The following is a 21,844-nucleotide window of genomic DNA, read 5'->3' on the forward strand; positions in this document are numbered from 1 at the left end:
CCTTAAATATGGCAGCTACTGCCTCTGCGCCCTCCATCATCAGCATCGTGAATTCTAACTATTCCGCGTACCGTGCACCCTCCTCATCTGCTGTTTCTTTCTCGTGATCATGGAAAAGCTGGTATTCCTTTGTTCCTCGCACGTATGGGTCATTCTGTGTATTAGGGAGTCACTGTATAGCTTGTTTCTGCAACTCAGCAACTTTTTTTTCAGTGCTTTTCTACTCTCTTCTATTTCTTTTTTACTCTGTGACATTTCCAGCGCTGCTAGTCGCGCGGTCAACTTGTTGTCACTTGCTTCTGTCATAGCTAATTAATCGGGCGCTGATCACACATAACCTACACAGGAACTCTCCTGCTTGGCCTTCTTTCTGCTTCAGACCCTTGTGTCGGCCAACTTGTACCATAGTATACTTTTCAGACAACCACCATACACGCACTAATTCACTTTATGCGCGCCGTTCTGCGTCTAAATGGGTCACATGATCTGTCCCGAAAATGTCATCCCAAAACTCTAACCGGTCGTGCCTTAAATCGTTGTCGTGCCTTGTACAGCTAAGCGTTATACTTATCAGCGACGTTTTAGGCAAATCTACGTCACAAAAACACTTTTAGCCTTCATGCTAACAGGCTCTACGGCCCTATGCCGATACTGCTCCACATCTATTAGTATTGCATAAGAGAGGGTCACGGTAATTTTACCATCTGAAACTTTGAGTTCTTAGTGAACGAAGTGGCACACTTTTGTAGCTATTGTGTCCTTTAAACACCCCCACCAGAACGGAAAATCCGAAACATAAGATACGGCCGAGGTATGAGTTGTCCGTACCGATATACATGGCCGTTAGGATCACAGCAATAAAGAATGATGTAGGAATGCTTCAAAAAACCTGTGTAGGCTGTCGGCTATCCCGGACGTTTAATGCGACCGCTGCGCGGTTATTATTCTCGCCACTTGATCATCCCGCCGGATAGTGGTTTATGTAAGAGTCAGTAAATGAGCATTAGGGTAGTGACATGTGTTATAAGCATGTAATCAATGAGACCACGTCTTCCCAGCTGGTAACTGTTATGCTTCACCCTAATGAGGGTACTGCCTGACGGTGACGCGACTGACTGCCTTTAGGGCTTATATTTGATGACGCATGTTGTAATTGCGCATAAGTGATCATTTTTTCTAAAAGTCAGATAATTTTCCACGGCTCTGGAAAAGCGAGCGGCATCTTTCAGAATCAAAAGAAAAGGAATCGAGTTAGGCACCCAGCTAAGTCGGTTACACTCAACGATACGAATGAGACAAAGTACGGTGTCAGTCAACCAACAACAATTATATTCTTTGTGCACTCTGTGAATCGGACGCAAGCCTTTTATTTACTGAAAGAAAATTACACCGACGTAAATGACGGAATACTATGTACAGAGAGCGATGTTGATTGATCGGCAGCCTTTCCTTGCCACTGGCTTCACCCTGATTGGTAAGTGAGCGCATAAAATGACGCGGATGAAATATACACAATTGAATATAATCATAATATTACACTTTTCAGAAAATTTTAAAAGGTTATTTAGTGTGATCCACTTATTCCATCTTTCTTTGTTCCGTTGAAGGCCTAGGTAATAAGAACATGTTCAGTCTACGCCGGGAATGCATTCAAAACTCGCCTTTCTATAGTCAAGCAATGATACGCTGAAGCTGAAAGCTGAAGCGAGTTTGACAGTCAGGTACCCGCTTATTTGGTAGGGGCCATGGCTTCCTCGAAAATGATGACGAGCCTAAAGTAGCCAAGAATGCCTCCCCACAAGGAGGTGTCCTCATCGGTTCTGTGATTTCAGGCACTGATTAAAATCAGCCTACTGAGACTTCTATTCGATAGCGTACTTCTACGCAGTATTTCAACACAAACTGGCATGTCGGTTCTGAAGATACAAACTCCAAGGCGTTGCTGACTTTCTGTTGGCATGAATTAGAGCTAACACAGCCAAACCATCCTCATATCCTCCGAAAATCTGAAATGTCCAAGTCACCATATTTCAATGGTAATTATTCCTTCTTTCCCTTGTGCACGTCACCACCAAAACTATTGTAGCCAAGCCGATGCAGTATGTCGCTGCACACCGTATTGACCGCGTCGATGCTTTCCTTAGACAGCTTCTTAGTCCAGCTACTGATAGCGTGTCTTGCATTCCTTCTGGTCGAGTACGGATTCTTGAGATCCTCTTGACTTGCTACTGTATGGTTTTTCACGAACGAGACCACCGACGGGCCGTAATCTAACCCGAGGCGGCTAAAGAGATTTCGCGCTTGGTAAATAGGGTCAGTAGCCACGTCTTCGAAGCGAACCATGTGAATCCGGGTCAGCCACCACCTTTCTAGCTTCAAACGCTCATACTCATTAAGGTCTTGTCGCATTTGCATGCACAGAGCTTCTGCGTCTCCACATTCCTCGTCCTTCGAGCACCAACTCATGTTCCGACGAGAAGCGTAGGTCGCTCGCGGGTCTCGTACCAGGTAGACAACTCGTATGTTCTCAGCAATATCAGAGTTTCGATTCACCCAGGCCACCATCTGCGGAATCAGATTAAAAGGTATTAAAGTAAATTATTTGTTTAATTATTTACTTACAAATACCACAGTTGCAATGAAAGTTCGGCAAACATGTTTTTATCAGCGCAGAGCATTCAATTATGAATGGAAGAAACCTGTTTCCACAAATGTGCTATGAATGGAAGTGTGAATTCTGGCAGTGCTTGGTCCTTTCAAAATATGGGCATGCCTTCGGGCTCACACTTTTGCATATGTCTAGCCAAACTGAATCCGGTTTAAAAGGTGTTTAATTACAGAATCTGGCAACCGCAATCCAGCATTAAAAACAAGAACGCACAAGACGATCATGTTATGTGGGGCGACAAAACTGCGATATCAGTATTGGTTGAACATTTCGCTTGGGTAAGGAATATAAAGGATGAAGGAGATGGCTGTGGAGGCCCTCTGGAGGTTGAAAAGGGGATATATGAGTAGTTTGGGAGATTGGTACGTGGGCTAACCCAGGCAGGTAAAGAGCAGGTTTTCGCCGGAACCTGTGCTTCTAGTGCCATATAAAAACCCATAAAAACCTCTCTAACCAAATATCAAGCAGATGCAAGCCGTATTTCCCTATTATCGGCAAATGGACAATTCGGTCAGATGTCATATTCTTTAGAAGCTTGATTGTATAATGATAAAATGAAATAGAACAAAGTTTGAAGGGGAGACTCAGTTTGCTAACCAACGCTTTGGTGAGTGAAATTCCCTTGGTCGTTGTAGCGCTGAAATCACTCGCAGGTTTTAAGTGGGTTTATGCTACTGGGAAAGAAAAGTAAGAAAAGCGACGAGCAGGGTGAGTAATGAAAGCATGCTGCCTTGAAGTGGATTTGTTTAATTAAAATACAAATATCTAATTATGTCTAATAATACCAAATATTACCTGCTAATACTAACGTGTAATACCAATAGTAATATCTCATATTGTAAAAGCGAGAGCCGGCGCTTTTGTATAAATATGTAATGAAGCTTCCAATTCCGATGAAGCACCTTCAAGACAACAATCTTCCCTAGCATTATTCCTCCCCATACACGCCTTTTCTTGCCTCCTCTGCGTTTCTTTCTCGGAAGATAAAATCTTTATAAATCCTACCACATTAATGCACCGCACCTGACGAAATGATGGCTCGCACAATAAGCCTCCCCAAAAGCCTCGTTTGGTTCCCTTTAACTTTGTGAAAAACAAAAACAGCGCAGGGTCAAATCAAAGAACTTCATGTGCACTCATCGGCAAGGCCCGTGTGTGTATCTTTCGTTTTTGTTAACTTTTCAATTCACTCACTTTTTTTTAGATATTGGCAACGCAATTATTGTGCCGCAAAATCGATCCACACGTGCTTATTTCCGTGTGCTAAATTTAATGCTACAACAATGGGCCTCTTTCGCCAAAGCAGTGCGCTGAGGTGTCCGTGAGAAGCCACCAGCTTAACGCCCCAACATGGCCTGAGATTACACAGCACTTGTGTTGTAGTTGGCAGGATGTTTTCGAGGAGTAAGCATCGAGGAAAGCTTCAGTGAGTGCTTCTTGCGGTGATGCCATTGACATGCTCTCAGCATCTCAAGCCCCAAGCTGCGCTCACTTGTATTAAGCTTCTGTTGAGATGGATGTGACCGGTGCCTACAAAACGCGAGGACATTTCGACGATCCTGGATAATATTAGCCCTAATTGTGGTGGCTAAGGCGACAGCGTAAGCAAGAAGATCAATACGTCTGGTCTTAGCGAACGGTCAATGTTAAAGATAAGCTCAAAACAAAAGAACCAGCAGTGCGGTCATATGCATTAAAACCTGTGCCTGGAAAGGGTAAAGAACGCGCACGGATGAGGTCTTTGCCACCATCAGAAGCATATTTCTCACCCGTTATTCTCGTTATCATAGCATTAAATCGATTTTTTTATTCCATGATCCGGTCTCCTAACATTAGATAGGTCACTTTTCGTCTCTCCTTAGCTCGCAGTGCTGACCTTTAAATACCTCTGCGAGGAATCAGGTTCCTGGCGAGGGGATCATAGACAAGATAGATTCTACATGCGCGTTCATGTTTGTACTTTGTAGCTTTCTTTAGCACACATTGTGCAAGTAAACAAGCATTTCAAAAATACCTGCGGGATGCTGAGTCTTGTAAACTTGAACACTTGAGTTATGGCCCTTGCACACAGGGCACTTACGTGACCTGGGGATGAGCATGGTGGTCCCTTGTCGCAAACATCGACGAGAAACCGGTTGTGCTTGTACTCCAGACCGTTCTCCTGCCACAGTGTTAGCAGCGGCACGTTGTACATTCGACATCGAACGAGCTCGTCCAGGACCGCGAAGGCGAGACTCTGTCTTCCCGGTCGAATGCGACTGGGTACGGTGAACGGTTGCAGGGGCTCGAAGTGAAAGTAGGTCATTGGACCAGAAGAAAGGAGTTCTCCGAAGAACGAGGACCCGGATCGGTAGTAAGAAGCGATGAGCACAATCCTTACGTTGTTTGTCGGCACGACTGGATACATTTGTAAGGCTTTTTGGAAAGCGATTGGCAATGGACCTTCCAAGGAAGAGTCCAGTGTGGTAACTTCATGTGACCCGACAGCGTTCAGGGACGCAGGATCTCTCCAATTTTCAGCATGTCCAGTCAAAAACTTCACTTTTGTAATGTTGGCAAGAGCTGTCATGAAAACACAAACAGACAACTATATTAGTTCCACATAGACAGAAGATTTGCATCACCATTGTGATTTACATAAAAGCGCTCGATGAGATCCCAGCTTTAGGCATATGCTATTTTACCCGCATAAAAGCACATGATCAAATTCAGTAAACAATGGCTAGCACATTTTGTCAATGTTTTTATTTTCTCTTGCTTTTCTCTATAATATGTCCCCGGCTTAAAAACGAGCCGTAAAAAAACATGGGAGGACATTTAAACTTCGTGTTGATGGTAACGGGTCAGCTTTAAAGGCTAATTTGCGGCTCCTGTACGAATCCTGGTTTGCGTGCATGCACTTTGATGCTCGCCTAATCCCTAATCCCATGATTTGCGCCTCTGACATTTCACACATACTCATCAGTGTATTGTTCTACGCTACTACACTGTGGAAAACCACTCGAGATATACATCTGCTATACAAAATAAAGCCATACAAAAGCGCCTGCGCGGTCCATAAAATAGCATCTTATAACAGCGTGCTATTGCCCTATAGTATAGTTTCAAGTGCTATTGGAATCATAAGGGTCTGAAAGGTTCAATGTCCATCACAAAGGTGCCGAGTCTGCAGCTCTTGCCAATTCGGCCACGTATGTGGATCGTGGCTCCACGCAAACCGCCGACCGATCACTACCCGGTCATGTTAACTGCCAAGTTCCACCTGCCAGCGGCATGCTATTTTTCTTTTCCTGACAATCCCGACGCTAGGTCTTCTACAACACGTGGTTTTGAACGCTACAGCGCTAAACTCACTTTTGTAAAAATGAGTACCAGACCAAAACAAGCTGCCATCAATGAGCTAAGAACTATGGACAGAAATGTGCTTGCAGAAATACTGGTGGGCCTTAATTGATATAAGCTTCTACATTACTGTAGCAAACAGCCTAAGATGCGTTTCACCTAAGTGCTAGCGTTTATACTCAGCATTCTCCTTCATTGCACTGAAACTGCAGTAGCCAGTAGTATAGGCACCATATCTGGCTTTTATAGTGGCCGCCCCAGTGAAGGCCGCTGCTTCGCAACATGTGCACGCAAACCTACCCTTCCTGTCTCTGATAAAGTTGTTTTCATCCATCCAACCATCCTATCTCTACTTTCGGTTACGTACAAGTCCCAAGCATATTGTTAAATATGGATGCGGTATAGATCGATGTTGGGGCGCTCGGTAGTGGAAATTCGATGGGATGCTATACCTGGTGCCAAAAATTATTTTTTGGACGGATGGCATGCGTGCGCTGGTATGTATACGTTGTACCGAGAATGACAGGATTTAACGACGCGAAACAACAACTTGTAATGGTCAAGCACCATCTTCAACGAGGAAATGGCAATTCTCCAAAATTCAGTATACAGTGCTGTTCTCATCAGAACGTTATCGCGCAGTGTATTTCTTAAAGTCAGTTTGTTCTGTGTTTAAGCTGAAGTAACCAGCGAAACGAAAATGCATTTTTCATGTACGTCTTTTAGTTTGTCACAATCAATTATGGATCGCCTACTGCGAATATTGTTTGTAGGGCAGCGCCGATGATCGCATGGTGAACTTTTGCATGATGTTGCGGCGACATTTTGTTTTGCATCTTACGATATTTTGATGAATCTTGCACTGTGCACCTCGTGTCATTTAAATCTTGCGGAGAGAAACAACGTAAAATTGCTTTGCAACGTTCCTGCGTGATAGCTTCTATTGTGTCGAGAGCTCTCTCATGCTTTTAAACGCCTAATCTGGAAAGCACTCACACAACATTCGAAGGAGTGCATACAAAAGCGGCCTCAATCTCAAACCTACAGCCAAGACGTCCTCTAGCTACCGCCGCTAAAGCCGAGTTAGTATTCTTTTAGGCTCAAATTGTAGCTCTAAAAAGCAGTTTGCTTGAGCTGTTTCTTCAGCTCGCACTTGTGGCGTCCGAGACGGCGTACGTGGTTCTCAATATGATCAGGACATGTGAACCTTAGTGGCAATATTGAGTGTTCGTTATTATTCGCAAGCTAAACGGCATGTTCCTGTGAGCCGGTGACAGATGTTGCTATGTACGGTCACTCAAGTTATCCGCTGAATAATCTGAAGCTATAAACCTGTATTTCGAAATTGGCCTCATGCATCAAAGAAGGCATACCAAACATCGAAAACCGCGACACAATAGTCACCCTGCCAAAGACGTATAACCTCTGCTGATCGCCAACCTTTTGAGTGTCTCAGGTATAAAAAGCTTTCCGTGCAGTGTTCCTAGGAAAAGATGAAACAAATACGACAACGCGGTATCGTTCAAACGCAAAGACATCCTCGTGATACTTGGGCAGGCTTACTTCAAACTAGAAGAACGTTCCCGACTTGGTAACAAACAAGTCACTATTATTGATTTCATGTGTTTCCAAGAAATGGTTTGAAGCCACACCCATCGAAAAGGCGGGCTTTTATTACGGCTCCGCCAGAACACAAAAAAAATCGTGATCATATGTATGTTGAGTAACTGATGGTTCTTAAGAGGTGACCAATGCCAAAATGGTCTGCGCTCAAATGCTTTTTGTCAGGTTGCTACAATGCCTTCATATCTTAGCGAGAAGACATGGGATGCCCCGCACAACCATACCGGCAAGTTTCCACACTACATTATGCGGAAATCATGCTTAACAGTGCCACTATACTCCGATGCATTATTATGGATGCTTTAAACTGCCTAAGTTGCTTCTGTCCTCAAAGCTGTCTCAGTCATCGACTGTCATAGAAATCATACCTGAGGATGTCCGACAGTTATTTCTTCATGAGCACATCCAATATACTAAAAAGTATATTGGATGTGCCTCACTAGGGACACCAGTCTTTTCGCAGTTTTACCTTGCTTTCTTCAGAGCTTGCATAAATCAACGCTTCACAGCAATGCGTGGCGGAAAGCTGCGTGCGTTTTTCCACTGGCTACAATTGGCTAGCACATGGATCCGCACATTCGGTAGAAACTTCCTGACGCTGCTTAGCAATGGGCAGCTTTTGTGCGTGAGCGCAGCTTGTCCCTTCAAATCAAAAAGCGGACTCTGGGAAGCGGTCTATCAGATTATACACTGCTCGTTACCAACGCGTCTTGATGGCCCTCCATGAGCATCGGACAGGAAAAAGAAACAAAATGCGCAGCAGGATTGATCGCTTTCGCCAGAAAAATGGCATATCCGAAATTCGGAATAAAGCGTGTAAATCAGATGGTTAAATTAAATGTATCGGGCACAAAACGTTTTGAGCAGCGGGTTCGCAAAATAGAAAATAAAACACAAGACATGACGTTTTCGAGCATTTTCGTAGGGCTGGAATGTGCGCTTCCGGTAGCTCTCAATGCGTATTTGCTGAAATAAGCTGAACATGGGCAAACGTCAAAATAAAACTGAATTATTATGACATAAACAACTTTCCAAGAAACAGTGTCTAAAACTAAAATAATCTTTTAACACGTCTGAGGCAGGCGGCAGCACTTGAAGTAGGTTTAGCTTTTGCTCGAAACTGTGAAGAAATACCGTTGTGGTTTGGGGAAGGTTTCAAAAGGGAAACATTATTAAAGTCAAACAAATAAAGAAAATAAAACGATGCCTTCTTTGCGTTTCGCTAACTTTAAAATGCAAATGAAAAAATGCCATCAATTTAGTGCAGAAACCAAATATTGTGCAGAAGGGGGCATGCGAATTTCTCATTACAGAGAGAATGCATTTGAAAACAAAAGGGCATTGAGAAAACATTTTCTCAATGTATAGACCTTTTTAATTTCGGTGCCTGGGCGCAGCCATCTTAGTTTGATGGTGGCGCCCCGTATAAGCCAAATTGGGAAAGTTCGCTGCGGCTCCTCTTGACGCCATCTTGGGCTGTGCTGTGCGTGTTGATGCGTAGGTGCGGCAGTGTAAAAGGGCTGTTTCGCGGTGCTCGTGAAAGCTATCCGACACATTGGTGCTATTTGTGCTTTGTTTGAGCGCGCCAGCAAACCGTATACCATCCGTTTGCTATGGCGGCAGCTGTTGGAAACAGCACTAGCGGCCGGGGTGACTGCGAAGGACTGCTCTCCACTTCCGTAGTGAGGACGTATCTGTTGGATCTTTCACAATACATGTATTTTCAATTAAATTTTTAATCGCAATAGTAACTGTGCCCACAAACACACAGCGAATGAACCGTACGGGCAGCTACAGAACGCGGAATGCAGATGCTACTAAAGATGCTTTCCAGTTATCGCCGAATTGATTCAACGTGAAGTGCGGCCTATTTCGATATACGATCGAGCTGTCCTGCTTCAACAATGTATACTTTCAAGTTAAACCACGGTTCAAGACCAGCACATAAAAGAAGTAGTGTCTGAAGTACCATCTGTCGACGTTTTTATGCAGCCTTGGTGTTCCTCCCGCGGCGCAGCATCGTATACCCCCGTCCCTTTCGTCATAGCAGCATTGCTTGCACGACGTATTGTTGAGCAAAACGTCGAAAAACGTGCGCTCTTAGCGGCACCATGAACAAAAACGACAGATTCGCAGCACATACAGCAGCGCTTACGAAAGCGGCGCCACCCGCTGGCGCGGCGGATTACGGCACAATCGTCGAGCGCTACTCCCTAGTCTTCGCTAGGCTTAAATTGTTTCGCATCGAAGGCACATCCGACGGCGCAATTTGTAATTGCTAAGCGCTAGAGTAAATTGTCTCTAATGGAACTGCCTGACTGCCGATCCCATTGTATCAGTGAAAGAAAGATGTAAATTTCGGTGACGCATTAGCAGCGGAGCTAGCGTGCAGACGATGAGCCGCGCGCCGCCATGCGGCAATGTGTTGCGTAACTTATTTGTATTGCAGTTATTAATAACACAGTATGGGTCAGAAATCCGCAAGAAATATATATATATATATATTTTTTCTTTTTGCTGCCGGCCTATTGTTTAAGTAAAGAACAGGTTTTAGCTCGCTCTTCTTGCGTAGGCGGAGGAGATCCACACTATATCGTTGGCGCGGAGGGCTTGCGGGAGGCACGGCCAGCCCGGCGCCCGTGGTTACTACGGCGGAGGAAGTGAAATGGGCATCATATTCGTGAGTCCGTCATTGGTAGTAAGTCTATCTGGCTTACATAAAACGTTCATGGGCGAATTAAATCAGGATAGACTGGAAAGCAGAGAAGCGGAAACATATCACAGCCGACCTCGGGCTGTCGATGCATGCTTCCCGCATACGCTCTCGGCAGTCATCTTGCAATTTCTTTGATTGTTTGTGCAGTCCACAATCACGCATTGCTGTCCCGATGACATTACCACTAAAACGAGCGCTAATGAAGGTATTTACGTCTCTCAAACGACAATATACCGAGGTGCAAGCCCGCTCTGCTAAGCATGAAGCGTGCGAATGCACAGCCCACTCGGTACTGGCAACTATGGGCCGGCGCAAGGAATCTGGTTAGAAAGTATTTTCCTCCTTTCCTGCTTGCTCTCGGTAATACGGTCTATACCCAACCATCTGCTCAAAAGAACTCAGTTCACGCCGCTGTTGCTTGTTGCCAATTAAAAAATTGTTAAAAAAAAATTGTCTACTGTAGAGAATTCTCAGACTTGGCAGTGCTAGCAATCAGCGTTCCCTACGAACTAGAAATAACTTGTCACGAGAGTCTCATAACTTGTGACTACACATGGTAACCACCGCGGCATGCCATGTTTTACAGCACATTCCTTCATGGGTAAAAAGTAAGCTTATCACCAGAAATGTTCTCTTTCTTTGATTTGTTTTTCGCCACTTGAGATAGGATGATGAAGTTTAGTCCGAACTATTGAAGCTGCGCTTTCATTATGACCTAATTTATGCTTCATTCTAGCAAGAATGCCTATGTTTTGCCTTATAAGGTCATCACAGTGTAATTCTGTAATGCCGTCCCAGTCGTACTTGGATAAATTCGAGCAATGAATTCAGTAATCTCTGATGTTCACTTTCATGAATGAAGATCACATTATTTCATTTGACGATTCGAAATTTAATTCGCACTGGTGAACTGAGATTTTGCGACAACACTGAAGCTTTTTTCGGGTGCATAAGGTAATATCACGAAACGTCAAGTGATTAATGCTTTACTATTTTCATCTGATGTATAACAAGGACGAGTGTAACTAATCGCTGATTAGTGATCATACTGCTTCACTTCATTTTTCACGGCTCCACTACACGTAAAGAGAATTTCACCATAAAGATGTCCTCGATAAGTTTCCTCGTTTTTGCTGACAGTAATTGTACAAGTGCGCTCCAAAACCTGGTTAATCTAGCTCGAATGAGTACGCGACGGAAATTCGCTGAAATATCAGTATGCTTATTTTCGTTTCCAGCCGTTGAAAACCGCTCGGTGATTCGAAAAAGGTGTAACAGTTTTGCTGGGAGAACGGTGAGAGCTTTAATGAGTATGCGACAGAAATGCTCTGAAATATCAGTATGCCTACTTTCGTTTCCTGCCGTAGAAAGCCGTTGGATGACTTGGAAATGGTGAAACAGCTGTGCTGGCAGAATGGTTCGAATAAGCAAACAACATTTTTTTCTGGTTTAGCAAACACAAAAAGCCCACAAATATCACTCGGCTTCAAAAGCGCGGAGCCAAATGAAGCACCAAGCAAAATTTGGAGCGCGGCCTATTTTATGTTTCATTTTATTTTACTTAAAATCAATAGCGGTAAAGGCGCCGTTCTCAACAAAATAGGCGTCGGCGTTTTGGCGTCGGTGTTGTGACCAAGAAAAAAAAGCGCGAGCAGCGTTTTGCAGGTTGCTGTTTAAAGGTTGCCTGGCCAAGAACAGACCCTTCGTTGGGTTGCGTGACGTCAGAAGACCACGTGGCAAAATACGAGAGTTGGCAGGAGCTGTCAAATCAGGCAGCACACGTAAAATAAGAATCAAATTCGAGAATTCTGAGTTCGCGGATTCGTTAAAACAGGGCTTCATATCTACGTTCGATTATCTGGAACATAATGTAGCAGCTTGTGACGGTACGCTAATGAGCATGTGTGAGATACTAGAGCCAAAATATATGCGGGACGCTCAAGCTCCACCTAAGGTTATGCCGCGATAGCTAAACTACCACCCCACGCGTAAAGTCTCCCTTTAAACAATTCGTATGAGCGTGACTGCGTGCCCTAGAGGTAACATGAATGCACATGTCCTAGCAAGCTTGTGCTGACATCAACCGGACTTATGAAAGAAGAGACCCGAGTTGGCAGCTCTTGCCAAACGCAATGCAAGGAAACTCTATATCCGGTCAGTGAGCGGCCATGTCAGCTGCCAGGTATAACGCCTACCAGTGGCATGATCGGAAATTTTCGCTCACAAACCGACGCCGGCGGACAATGCTGACGCCAACACAGGAGTTTCCGTTAACGGCGCATTTAACGCTATCGCTCTAAACGTAAGGGATTGGTGATTATGCGAATATGAATGTGCATGTTCCTGAAAAAGATCCACAAGGGGAAAGAATACAAATGTTACGTCATTACCTCAAAGGCAAAGCCTAAATCTCCCTCAAATGTTTAGGTTTCGCGTATAAATTCCACGATTCATCAATTTATTTTCTCTGTCTATGCCATTGTTCATGTTTCACAAGTACCTAGATTATTCCATAATACTCAATCATTACTTTATCTGCTGATATCCTATAACTTGAATCTCTAATTCTTCTCAATAACATGCGGTACAGAGCTTTCTGAGCACCTCAGAAGTCCTGCCGTCTCGCCTTATACCCGTTTTCCAGCGTTTCAGCTTTATTGTGCAAGTCATGATCTTTGCAGTCTGGGGAAGGCCATTAGAGGATTCGAGCTTTTCTCTCTTTAGTTTCCTGTTGCTTTTAATTTAGTTCTGTTTTGTTTACTATATACATTGCAGTGTTGTTTAACGCTTGAAAAAGACTGCATTAACCTGGAAGGTTATTTTTGGAGCCGAGTGGTCTGTGGTGACCTTCATGTAAATTTTTTTGTTTTATGCGCTGTAGCTGAGCGTTGTTTTTCGCCGAGTGAAACTTGTTCTGAGCATGTCAGCACCATATCCTCATGAAGGCCAATAAAGCGTTACCTCTCGGTGTTTCCGTCCAATCCTCGCTCAGTAGACAATTGCAGCATTTCGACGTTGTGATGCGTTGGTCAGTAAAAGCAATATAAACGAGCAAACAGAACCCCACCACGAACAGCACATATACGAGGCTCCGGAACCTCAAAGCCGTCATGCACCCGTTATAGCTCATCTGTAAAAAAGAAACAATGCAATGACAGCGTTAAACTCTCTACCTCCAAAAGGCTCTGTAAATAATATCAAGCAGAAAAGTGACTAACTGCTAGCCACACACATACCCTCCAGGAATGTCATTAACTTGAAAGCACGTGCGTGAATAGTGGGGGCACCACTCACAACACATATGTTACAGCTCCGGTGCCTGTGGCTCGTCAGCGTGGCAGCACTGTCAAATTTCGTATGCCTTTGTGGCAGACACTGCTGTATATTACTACCTTAGTAGAGCACATGTTATGCAGGACCGCCTCTGGTTCGTAGAGATTACGGCTCAACCGTGATGCATGTACGCCCGCATTAGTGGTAACTGCGTAAAAACACCATCTAAGAGGTTGCTACTACTCCGTATGCGTGGGCATTTAGTAGTTGCGGAATGGACAGCATGTTCTTATAGGCGCATTCATTCGAGCGCACCGCCAACTTGAAGTGCCTTTCGCTCGTCGCGCCAAAAATGTGTTTTGAACAAAAGGAGAGAACAGCAGCTGTCGCACATGTCTGCAGTGGTAAGTACAGCGCCATGAGGAAGAACATATTAACATTTAAGGTGGGGGGGGGGGGGGGATGCGTCGTATTTGAGGGCTCCGAAAGCAACCTGACCACCTGGTGGTCTTTAAAAAGAAACGTAGAGGATTTTATGAATTTTTTTTTTATTACGTTCTTGTGTCACAATTCTTTGTCGTATAGTTTCGCCACGTATAGTTTATTTTTGCTTTTAAACTGCCATGTGGAACCATTTCAAAACAGCGCAGCTATAAACTGAAACAAAATTTGAGGTAAAAGCTGAAGATACGTGTCCTGATGCACTCCTGACGTCAAAAACATTAAAACACTTCAACAAATCTTGAATAGCTAAGTAACTTGTTAACATTAGGCGCGTTTTAATAAAATGCTTAAAGCTACGTAATGTAAGACTCAGCCATTTGTTAGTGTTCCGCACGGCGTGCATAAATATACCAGGGATGTTTATGACGTTAAATAAAATTAGCTGGATTTACCTTTAAAGGGCCACTGTTCAAGGATTTACCTTTTAAGCAAAGGAGCCCAGTGCTTCGATCAGGTACCGGAGATAGTCTGTGCAAAATGCTACAGCGATACGCGTGCCGCAAACCAGCAAAAATACAAATCAAAGCTCTCTCATCCTCTCCTTCGGAAAACCAGCTTCTCCGTTCTCTACGAGCCGCAAGGCTGACGTCAGGGTAGTAAACGACATCCATTGGTCCGTCTCGCTGACTGACGGGTAAAGGATGGGCGCGCACCACCATTTTGTCCACCGCTCGCTACGTGCTTTTTACTCCCCAGGCAGGGCGCAAAACGTTAGCAGTAGGGAAGCCTGGGAAACCTTATTGCGAAGCTCGGACCCTGAGCTCCAACTCACCGCCGTCCAACTGGCAGCAGAGGCCGCCGGCGAAACCAAACCGGCCAGCATCTAATGCAACCATCCCGTGCGGCTGGGCCGCTATGTCCCCTCCCCCTTAAAGGGGGGTGAGACAGAGCGGTCCAGGCGGTGTGGTCCTTCTCTGTTGGACAATAAAAGTTTTCAACAACAACAACACAACAACATCCCTCGCCAGGGCCGGGCTGAATGCAGCGGTGCGCGCGCCCTCGCCCGTTGTTTTTCGCGCACGAAGAGTACCACGCCCCAACTCCCGCCAAACGGGAAGGGGAATTTGGCTTTCGGAGGCTAGACGACAGGGCAGGAGAGTGAAAAACCTTTGCGAGGGAACGGAAGGAGAGAAACACAATATAATCGGGTGATTGCGGTTACTGTAGCTGCGTTATTCATTACTCTTTCAAAAACGTTTTGCGGCATTGCGTTTCGCGGCGTGGTTGCACAGTCACGGGGGAAGAAAATATTTTTGACCGGAGGGTGGACAGTGGGCCTTTAGGATATGCCCATTTGAAGTGAAGAAAAAATAACAGTATTAGCTCATGAAATGGTTTCAGATCTGAGGGTACAACAACGACAACCACGGTTTCAGATGATTTCGGAATCTTGTTTGGCACATTATGGTGGCATTGTACTGTAACTCGGAGTCTTGGGCAGCGGTAGATAGCGTGGCGCGGATCGAGCTGCAGCACGCTGTGTGCCTACAGCTCCTACTGGACAAAGCAAATTATGGGAACTCATGTGAAAGTACGCGGTTGCGTTACTTTGCTTTCGAACGAGGGTAAGCGATCGAAGGAGCAGTGCAGATAAACTCACGGTGACGTCACGATTGCCGAATTTTCATATCTCTGCTCGCTTCGCCTACAAGCTGTCGTGCGCTGTCTGATATTGCCAAACAACTGTTCATAGGTTATATGTTCTGTGGCCTTGGCTTTCTGCTTTCAAGTAACCCTGCATTCGTTTGAAACGTAACGCCGCTATACAGGACGTCCTCGTTCCGGCCAGAGGCCGATGCGGTGCTCTGCGGAGAAGTCTGAACACTTGCATCCTTTTATTCCTTCACTACATCGGTAATGCACATGCTAGCACAAAACGAATTCGCTTTCTTTACCTGCAAGCTTCACAAATTTGGTCGCTTTAATCCTGTCGAATTCTAAAACCTCTTCAGCTGTCCTTATAAGAAATTTGTGGGCGCCTCCCATTTCCTCAGCGCTCGCTTTTCTTTAGATTACCTTTGTAGCCTCTTCAGAAGGCAGATTACCAAGGTCTTTATCGAGTCTCTGTTCGCTATACCATTGTACTGACAACCTTATTTGGGGCTTTTAGACACTAGCGTTCGAAATCACGTTAAGCGCATGTGCGTTCGATCGCCTGTGAAAACGTTCTTGTTTGAAATAAACACATCAACATGATCTGTAAAGGTATAGCTTCAAGCTAAGGAGACAATTGTGCCACGGCCGATGATCTGCCGCTTCTGTAATACGCCAAAATTCACTGGTCATTGTTTTATCCAGTGGCGTGATGCAATGTTTAGTTTTTTTTCTAGAAAATATTGCAGCGAACGCTTAATAAGCACAATGAAATCAAACCCTACTGAATTCATTTTCTACCGGTTGAGAAAACCTTTGCAGTGCCTTATGATGATTTGGGTTGATGGAACAGTTTCTTTTGTAGAAGAGCCTTGTAATGGACCTTCATGACAACGCAATATCCATGACAGCCATATTCACGATCTTTTTTTCTGAGAGCAGAGCGTTTTGTTTTCGGGGAGTGTGTGCTGCTCCCGAAGAACCGCCTTGCTGCTTGCCATATATCTGCATGCTCCTTTGTGCCTACCGGAATTTTGACATTTTTTAATGGCGAGTAATTGCTTGGGTGCGGCGGGCTAGCTTAATGCAGCCCGCCACATCCAGGCATGGGCATGGGCAGTTCATGTTCTCCTTGTTTGAAATTTTGAAGCGATAGCTCCACTACGCCATGCATAGCCAAGGTCGTCGTGCGAAGCCGGAGCTGCTACTGCACATGCATCGTTCCAGAGGTGTTCCACCGCTGCGCTCGCAGCAGAGAGGAGGAGGTGTCGCGGAGAGAAGGAGAAGGATAGTTTCCGCACTATGCATGCGCGCGCCGCTGCTGAGAGCTGAAAGAATGGAGCAGGGAAGCGTGTACCGGCATCAAATAGACTTATACAAGATCAAATAGGTTTTTAGGCGAACAGCCATCCCGACAAGCCATGAGTGATGAAAAGGAGACTGCTCTTGCCAAAGTGAAACTTGTAAATTCAATATGGCGTTTTAACCTACAATGACGCGCCTGAAATTTTCGATTCTTTCTTCTATTATTATAGGATATTCTTTGGGAGTTGTGGGGACCATAATGGCAGGTCAGATTTCAGTCGCTTGATTGACGCTTTTCCTATACTTGACGATTAAAAACGTAGTATATAGGGACCTATCATTTAGACGATGTTAAATCTTCTATTTCTGATTTGCAGGGTCAGAAATCTGCCGACCCAAATGGCAATATAAGCAAGTCTTGCAAAATATTTTTCCTTGCCTTGCACATGTTTTGCTGGAAGTTCTCCAAATATCTTATGATGCTGGTTTTTTGCCTCCCACTTTCCGTTTTGAGGACACTGTATTCATACCAGGAAGCAGGGACAGTAATCGCTTGACGATTGTTGAGGATATCACCGAATTTCTCTCTGAAATGCAGATTACTAAATTTTCGATAGGTTTTTAATGGCCTTACGCAGCTGACCGACAGGTAGCTCTAATTCAGATGTACCATGCAAACGATTTTGATAAAGTCCGTCACGTTTTTTTTTTTTTTTTTGCTCGTGATCTTAAAGCATCAAATATTGGAAATATTTTGCTCAGGGGCATACTACTGTGCTAAAAAAGTCCTATGCAAGGCTAATTGTTAACCAAGGGCTAACCAAACCGATTCCACTGAACTCATCTGTTCACCTATTGTTGCCTTTGCTGTTCACCCTATATCATATTCCCCTTTGTCTCAGCATTGCTACTAGTACTACTATTCGAGGTTTCTCTCTTGCTTAATGTGAAATTAGGATTTTGGCCTATGCTGAGGACGTCGCCCTTTTTTTTTTTTTTTGTTCTGACAAAAAGAGTAGTTTAGTATCTTATTTTAATTGAAGGTTTTCTCTGTATCAAATGCGGCCCATATTTGAACGTTTCTGGTTGGGTCAATGGGGTGCGAGGTTGAGACTTTTGGGGCATAAGTTAGTATTGTGGCCCCCTACACTACCTAGGGGTTCACCTTCATCAGTTGCGCAACAGTGGGGCATATTGGGATGGATTCAGAAATGTGTAGCTATTAGGTTTCAAACTAAGGCGTGTATTGGTCGGGAACTTTCGATGGTTGGATAGGTCGGGAACTCTCGGTGTTTGCTCGCAAGCAAATTTGCAAAACCCTCTTAGCAAAGCTTACCTACGTCCTGCAAGTTCTTAATTGTGCAAAAATAAGACGCAGCCGATACACAAAACATTCGCATCATTCGTATGGCGATCTCAATGAAACCTATGCATCGTGATAACCTGTATCTTCCAATAAAGTTTCTCGGATTATGTCCACGCACTAGGTCGCCATCAACAGTGAGATAGTACCGTAATGAACAATTGAAGAAGAGACCTGGCTAACCTTAAGCATGCCAGGGTCTGTCAGTATCGACGATAGCTCACCTACACCTCTCCGTGGAATACGGCAGCTGCTTGGATGCTGCGTTTGTTTCCATAAGTACTCAGTACTCTGTTGCGCATTGATGTTGAAGCACAGGATAGTGATCGAATAACAACATACACACGTGTGCACCAGGTGGTGCGCACCTACAGCTTCGGCATGTTGGTATGCACAGACTGGCTCGTCTTTGAAACATCTGTGGACACTTTCTGGGGGAGCCTTCAGTGACCATCTCAAATAGATCAACTGCTTAGTCCTCTCTTGGTGAGACAAGTAGTATATTTTGAGCCTTCGTCCGTGTTTACCTCAAACGTGGAATTGGAGAGTCTACGCGCAGACCGCCGGTGCGCAAAAAAAGAAATATAAAGGAAAGAAATCTGCATTCGATCACGCCTTTCCTCGTCTAGCGCAACTACAATTATTGCGCCATCTCAAAATGTTGCCAGAACAAGGCTGGTGAAAGATTTGTTCATGGTGGCATTCCCGCTAGCAAGTGTCGAATATTTGGCAGGCTGTAAGACTTCTACTTTCAACTCCGCAAGAAAGGCCCTCTTTTCGTTCCTTGGCCTTTTATCAATGTCGCATCAAAGTAGAGGCCGCGGATAATTTCTGTAAATTGGTGGCTGGACAGAATCCACACACCATCCCAAAGTCCTCTGTCGCCACCTGCGCCGAACGATCACAATTTTGCCTTTATTCAATGCCTAAATTAGACAACACTCGGGCCTCGTTTAGGCATTCATCTGCACCTGGTCCAGACGGGATTTCTTATTATAGTTATCTAACCTGGACATTGGTAGTCAAACCGCACTGCTCGATTACTCTAATCACACAAGGGTTTCCATTACTGTTCAAGAACATTGAAAGATAACCACCTGGTTGCTCATTTGATGCTTGGAAATCCTTTTTTGAAGTTAACTCATATCGGCCAGTAGCCCTAGCAAGTTTCGCTTGAAACTTTTTGGAGTAAAGGATGGTGCGATTTTAACAGTTTTTAGAAAACATTGCGTTTTGGTAGGACGTGATGTCTGGGTTTAGTCGGGGACAATCCTTCATCGACAGCGTCATCGACCTCGCTGTTCAACAGTTGAACTGACCGACACTTGAACACAAAACAAAAGCGTCGCCGCCAAAGCGTGGCTGCCCTTTCTGCCGATCAAGGGCACTTACGACACCTTCCTTCATGACAACATTCTTGATGGTCTTGATGACTTGGTCGTTCGCGACTGGTTGTCCCTTTGAATTGTGAGCTACTTCAGTAGCTTTTTAGTTCATATGATTACACCTGATAAAGATTGCTCGCTATAAATATGTTAATTCAGCCGTGGGGTTCCAAAGAGAGAAGTCCTCGGCCCAACTTTACTTAATATTGCACTAATAGGTCAGATGAGGGAACTACCAGCTAACATCTTCATACTTGCAACTGTATCTGGACGTCTGGTTCGACACGCCCCCAAATGGGTGCCAGATTGTAACGAGCTCTGTGGTTAACATCAACGTACTTATGGAGTCGGGGCTTTCTCTTAGAGGCAGAAACGTGCGCCTGGATGGTATTCACGCGCAAAGCTCTCTGCGGCTTCCAGGTAATTCTTCGCAGAGTTTTATTTCCGCTCATCTCCAACCACAGATTCTTCAGAATCATGATTGGCAGCAGTCTGTCATGATTGAAGTACACAAATATAGTGAAGGAAATGCTTACCAGCTTTGCCAAGTTCTTCGGTTCATATGAGACATAGAGCGAGGCCCAACTGAGCGCTCATTACAACTCTACGAAATGGATTGTAGGGCACGTTCGGTACAGAAGTGTTCCCTGATGCGAACATTAATTGCGGAATTTAGAAACCACATATGCGCTGGAGCTCAGGATATGTATCTGGTTGCCACGATGTACCGCTAACAAAGGCGTGATTGAAGAGGCACGGCAGCCCCATATTGATATGCTTTTCTCACGAATCATTTCTTGTGTATTTAAGCCTATCACCAAAACACCGTTCCCATCCACTGATGAAGATTCGGTACGATCCGCTCGACAGCTGTTTTTAAGTGCAATCCGCTGCCATCAATCAGGAATCGAATCAGGCTATGCCTTCGCAAATTACCCTGCCGAACGACTATGTGTGATAATGAAATATACGCTCTAAGTGCATAGTACAAAAAGATGTCAACACCGACGGAAAAAGTATTGAGCATCAACTATCTCCTGCTCTTACCTTGTTACCATGGAAGGTGGCTCAATGTTCGGTGCATCTTTATGGACCCGGGATACTAAAGAAATCCTTCGTGACAATTAGTGCACTCAGGCAGCTTACCCTGGCGTATATATAGTCATAATATCCCAATTTACTTCTAGTATGCCCTGAAAGCTTTAGAAACTATGAAAAAGGGGAAAGAATCTGGCGAGGATCACTTAACTAGAGATTTGTGGAAGGATCGTGGAGATAGGAAACCTGATGACCCTGCATATACAATGCCTGGTGTCATCGATGGTACCGGAATCATGAAAGAACGCTAGAATTATCTTAATTCATAAGAAAGGGAACACTAAGGATTTGAAAAATTACAGACTAATCAGCTTCCTATCCGTTACCTACAAGGTATTTACTAATGTAATCGGTAACACAGAATCAGGACAAGCTTAGACTTTAATCATGCAAAGGATAAAGCAGATTTTAGGAAAGGAGATTCAACAATCGATCATATTCATATCGTGAACCAGGTGATAGAAAAGTTATCAGAATATAACCAGCCCTTATACGCAGCATTTATTAATAACGAAAAAGCATTTAACTCGGTAGAAACATCGGCAGTCATTTAGACATTGCGAAATCAGGGTGTAGACGAGCCGTATGTGAAAGTACTGAAAGATCTATATAGTGCAGAGTAACAATTGTTCTGCATAAAGCAAGTAACAAAATTTTCATGAAGAAAGATGTTAAACAAGAAGACATGATCTCCGCAGGAATGTTCACAGTTTGCTTAGAGGAAGTATTCAGCTTTGGAATAGGAGCAGTTAGGGATAAGAGTGGAGGGAGAATACCTCAGTAATCTGCGATGTTCTGATTGCATAGACTCGCAAAGTAACTCAGGGGATGAACTGCAAACAATGATTGATGACCTAGACAGGGAAAGCAGAAAGGCAGGCCTAAAAATCAGTGCGCAGAAAACTAAGATAATGTTCAACAGCCTAAGGAAGGAACACCAGTTTGAAATAAGTAGAGACACACTGGAAGTCGTT

The 21,844-nt window shown here is 44.4% G+C and overlaps 1 protein-coding gene across 3 annotated transcripts in view; it reads right to left on the bottom strand.

Annotated features, from left to right (window-relative positions):
* Positions 1-1,310: 1,310 nt before the first annotated feature.
* LOC146195703 (carbohydrate sulfotransferase 6-like) overlaps positions 1,311-21,844 on the bottom strand; it is a 59,163-nt gene continuing 38,629 nt past the window's right edge. For all 3 annotated transcript variants that reach the window (XM_084597880.1, XM_084597882.1, XM_084597883.1), the window contains 3 exons: positions 13,311-13,479; positions 4,683-5,230; positions 1,311-2,565 (listed from right to left, as the gene is read on the bottom strand). In XM_084597880.1, coding sequence (XP_084454006.1) covers positions 2,041-2,565; positions 4,683-5,230; positions 13,311-13,479 — 1,242 coding nt within the window. In that variant the 3' untranslated portion in view covers positions 1,311-2,040. The remainder of the gene's footprint in view (positions 2,566-4,682; positions 5,231-13,310; positions 13,480-21,844) is intronic.

The sequence above is a fragment of the Amblyomma maculatum genome, chromosome 3 (assembly GCF_055883805.1).
Source record: "Amblyomma maculatum isolate TAMU_Amacu chromosome 3, ASM5588380v1, whole genome shotgun sequence".
Lineage (NCBI taxonomy): Eukaryota > Metazoa > Arthropoda > Arachnida > Ixodida > Ixodidae > Amblyomma > Amblyomma maculatum.